Source organism: Jatropha curcas, chromosome 10 (assembly GCF_041381405.1).
Source record: "Jatropha curcas cultivar XTBG-Jc1 chromosome 10, XTBG_Jcur_1.0, whole genome shotgun sequence".
In the NCBI taxonomy this organism is placed as follows: Eukaryota; Viridiplantae; Streptophyta; class Magnoliopsida; order Malpighiales; family Euphorbiaceae; genus Jatropha; species Jatropha curcas.
The window spans coordinates 13,449,170-13,453,794 of record NC_143160.1 but is presented as its reverse complement, the minus strand read 5'-3'; the positions used below and the strand labels follow the sequence as shown (position 1 = coordinate 13,453,794).

The following is a 4,625-nucleotide window of genomic DNA, read 5'->3' as shown; positions in this document are numbered from 1 at the left end:
CTGAAAAGGATCTAAGCAACCATGGAATAAAACACCAAAACACATGATTTCAGCATGCAGTTGAGAGCTATTTTAAGTAAATTCCATACAGAGAAGAAGATAAAGCACTCAATATGTCATTTACCAACTGGACAAAACTAGTATCAACACTTTAAGTTGAATGGCAAATGAAATCAATCCTAGTGTCGTTGGTACTTACTCGGTGTCTCAAGTATCAGCAGAAAGATGCCATCTGCTCATTCTTTCAATCCATCAACTTGACTTTGCCCTAATGAAATTCAGGAATTTGGTATCAGATTTTACCAATACTGTAAGTCCTTAATTAGTATCTCACAAAATGAAACATCTGAAAATTTTATAGACTATAGATATTGTATCGTCTAATTTCCAAATTCCACCATTAATAGTTCAGAACATACAGCAAGCATGAATTTTTTTGAAATCTAAAAATACCAATTGAGAATTCAGAAAATAGTTCTAATGCAGTTTAGAATAAAGCATTCATTTTCTTGCAAAACTTTTGCAACGCAGGATATTGAAAAACAATGCATTCAGTGGCCAACTAGACATGGGTGAAAGCGTTGGTCCTCTGCTTCAACTTGTTGATCTGCAGAATAATAATATTTCTTCTGTAACACTAACTGCAGACTATAAAAATAAACTAACATGAGAAATTTGATAAACCCAGAAGAAATTTAATTAACTGTGTTGTTTATGCTTTCCATCTTACATCTTACTATGCCCCTTTGCTCAGACTTGTAGGAAATCCAGTGTGCTCTGCATTCTCAAATGCTAGTTATTGTCAACAATTCAACTCCAGCGGCATCCCTAGCAAACCTGTCGAAGTCGCCTCGCTGGAAGGCGCGCACAGTAAGGTGACTGCTTGGAGAAAGAATATGGGCAAACGACTAGTAAACATATAACCAAAAGAAGACCTTGCATTCATCTGGTTTTCCATTAAAGCTGAGATCATATAAATGTTTGTATACCAGCAAGAAGAATTTACCACGTGAAATTTTTTTTTTTTTTTAAATGGGAAAATTAGAGAAACTGATCTCACTTTTCATGTCCTGTATAATATTTCCGTTTTTTCAAAATATGTGGTTAATTATTTGTGTTTTACAAATCAAAACTTGGATCCCCATAAATAACAGTTCAAATCGAAACATTTGATCCAAAAAACGTCATCTGAAGCACTATAATCTTATTTTTCTAGAAAAGAGAGGATTATTTCAGTGGAGAAGAACCTTATAAATATTCATCTTTAGCACCCGATGCAAGAAAATTCGAAAACAATCCAAAATAATACTTATGTTGAGAGTATTGTAACCCAAAGAAACCTTTGTTCTACTGGTATCACACCATATGTGACAAGATGTGCAAATGGCCAAAGTTTCCACCCTGCCTGCACAACAGACCACATCAAAGGCAAAATTAAGCTGAATTGTAAGGAAAAGTGAACGAAATGAAAATTTTCAAATAATCCAAATGATAAACAAAATCTCAAGATCAAGCAACTAATTAGTGTCAAATGAACAAAAGGAAAATTTTCACTCTTTTCCCTAAAACTGACCATTTTGAACAGAAAACCAGCTAATGGATAACAGTATTCCATTAGCTCATTAAGGTAAAACTAAACATTCTCTAGAAGGAAAAAAGCCTTCTGTCAGCTTCAACATCAAAACACATACAAGGAACCCATTAATTAGCTGCAGAAGACATGGTTTGACACCAATAAAGAAGAAGGAAAAACATACATATATCAAGCAGATAAAACTACATATTGTAATGGTTATTCATCCATATCATGTGGAAGGAAAAATAAGAAATGGAATGAATTCTTATTGGAAACTTCTCTTTATTTTCTCATGAAAAGCTGAACAGCTGAATTTTACTAAGATTATCACAATGATCAAACTCACAGGACAACTCTACAGTTTACACTTTACCCAATATGCATTAAGCACTAAGTTTACCTATTGACTAAACGATAACATATTGTGTTTATGAAAACATCACATTCGAGCAAATAGGGTGCAAAACAAAAGGATGAAAAAATGGTGGAGCAACCAACATGGGATGATAAATCTTCGGCTGACAGTAACGAGTAAATGAAGGATAAAGCACTCTTGGACGTACTGATTTGCGAATTCGGTTGCCAATGCCATACAAGAACCCCACATGTCTCGATTCATCAATTCCATAAACTGTCTTCAACCTAGAAAATACTGTTGCACTTAATAAACTATCAGACCCTGCTTGATGAGCGCCGCCAACTCGCTTAACTCGAAGGATCTTTGCTAACTTCTCTAACCCCAACTCGCCTTTGGATAAACCATCGCAGAATGTCGCAATATACTTGATATCAAAAACATAGCAACCAAACACATTTGCAATTAACTCAGTAAAATCAAGAGAAGATGGAGGTAGTGAGCTTTTGGTAACCATTGTAACCATGTGAGCCATATCATACAATCCATGGAAAGTAATCCACTTCAAATTCCTATGTTTGGCTAAAATATGAACAAAAGCATCCGAAAAGAAACGAATATCAATTCCGTCGTTCTTCAACTTTTCGAAATTAATACCATGGTCTTTCAGAAATTCTAAAGAATCATCGGTATAGACCTTTGTTTGAGCATCAAAAGAGAAATTGAATTCCCAGCAACCGGCGATATTGCCGTTTTCGTCAGATAAGGTGAGGCCCAATTGAATAAGTGTTGTTACGTCCACATTATATTTCAAATTAGAATAGATAAGAGACTCACTGGCTTGCCTTGGAGTATCGATAAGAAAGCCTGGAAATTCAGTGTCGACATAAACAACTCTATGGAAATGAAGAAGGGAGTCTATACATTTCAGTTCGTCAACCAAATTGTAACACCAAACAGGGATGATCGGATTCATGGCAGCGGCAAAAAATATATGGCTCAATTGAATATACAATGTTATTTATAGATACACTCATCTTTCCTTACTCTACATGGAAATCCAAACCTGACATTACTAGGATTTCCAAGTAGAAAAAGAATTACTACGTATGATATTATATTGTAGGAAATCTAGTGTGCGCTGCTCTTCGCGTGAGCAAGGGATTAGACGCGTGAGCAGCCCAGTAAGGAGCGGTGGCTGCCGCCATTGGCGTAGTTTGCGGAGGTGATGTCACAGTTGAGATATTGAAGACTTAGAAGCCTTCCCTCAGCTTCTTTTGAATACTTTATATCAAAGAACAAAAATAAAAATAACAAAAATCCTCATTTTAATTTTACTTTTGTATCCGATAAAAATGACAATATTATTCTCTTTTTTAATAATTCTTCTAAAAAAAATAAATTCCAATATTCAAATTATATATATTAAATTGTAATATTTTTGCATAAATAGAAATCCCAATAAATATCAATAAAATTTAAAGTTCTGAATAAAGTTAAATTATCTTTAATAATATTTTTAATATAATTTGAATCAATCAATAAAATCAAAATTTTTCTAATTAGGATGAGACTAAATTATCGTTATTGATATTTTTATTCAATCAATAAAATACCAATAAAATTAAAAATTTTCTAATTAAAATAGAACTAAAATTAATGATATTTTTAATTAAACCAATCCATAATATATATATATATATATATATATATATATATATATATTAAATTGAAATAAAAATAGAAGTCGAGCAATTAATTAAAATATTAAATAGAATGTATGGAACAGGATACATTTTATTTTTATGTGCTTAAATTAAATTTTTTTTTATTTTTTAATATTTATCCTTTATGAGTCTAAAAGGTACCCAAACATTATTGCAATGTTAATAATAATAATAATAATAATAATATCCATCTAATTCAAAAATATGTAAAAACTCTAGAAAATAAAAAGTTATAACCATGAACTAAATTAAATATATAAGAAACTAATAAACTTATATTTATTACTAAACTATAAAATTTAATTTTTTAAAACTATAAATTTTTATTAGAAAATTAAGAACACAATAATTAATACCTCCACGATGATGAATATTGGACTTAAAAAAATATTAAAAATTCACTGAAAAAAAGTTATGAATATAATAAACTGGTAAAAACTAACATGTCCCAATTATATATTTAGAAGAATATTTACCTTTATAAGTTGCAACAATTGATCTCTTGTAACTTTTCTCTTTGATAGCTTTAAAAGGCCTCTTTATAGTGAGTCTTTAGGTTAATTAGATTAATATTAGGATTCCTAATTGATTTAATATTCCTTTTTAGTTGATATTTAATATTTTTTAATGATTTTTTTTAAAATAAATAATTTATAATCGATCAATAAAATACCAATAAAACTAATGATCTTCTCACACTTCACATGCGAATGTTATAATTAATAATTATTTTCAAGATTCTAAATATCCAAATTATTTTCAATATATTGACATATGCATACATAAATCAAGTTTATAATTAAATTTAAAATTTTTAATTTTTATAAATATTTTAATGGTTTAAGTATCAATTATTGAATTCATTTTGATTAAATAATCTAAAATCTAGGCGTAAATCCAATAAACATTAAAAATTTAAAAAAATTTCATTGAAATTTGCCTTCATTTTGAATAAGTTGGGAAATAC

At 30.0% G+C, this 4,625-nt stretch overlaps 1 protein-coding gene across 1 annotated transcript; it reads right to left on the bottom strand.

The window, feature by feature from the left end:
* Window positions 1-736: 736 nt before the first annotated feature.
* LOC149493136 (putative CCR4-associated factor 1 homolog 8) lies at window positions 737-3,150 on the bottom strand. Its single transcript, XM_089715612.1, has 3 exons — window positions 2,140-3,150; window positions 1,248-1,405; window positions 737-854 (listed from the first exon to the last, which is right to left on the bottom strand). Exons 1-2 carry the CDS (start codon window positions 2,905-2,907, stop codon window positions 1,310-1,312), a joined length of 864 nt encoding a protein of 287 aa, XP_089571738.1. The 5' UTR covers window positions 2,908-3,150; the 3' UTR covers window positions 737-854; window positions 1,248-1,309.
* Between the last annotated feature and the right edge of the window lie 1,475 nt (window positions 3,151-4,625).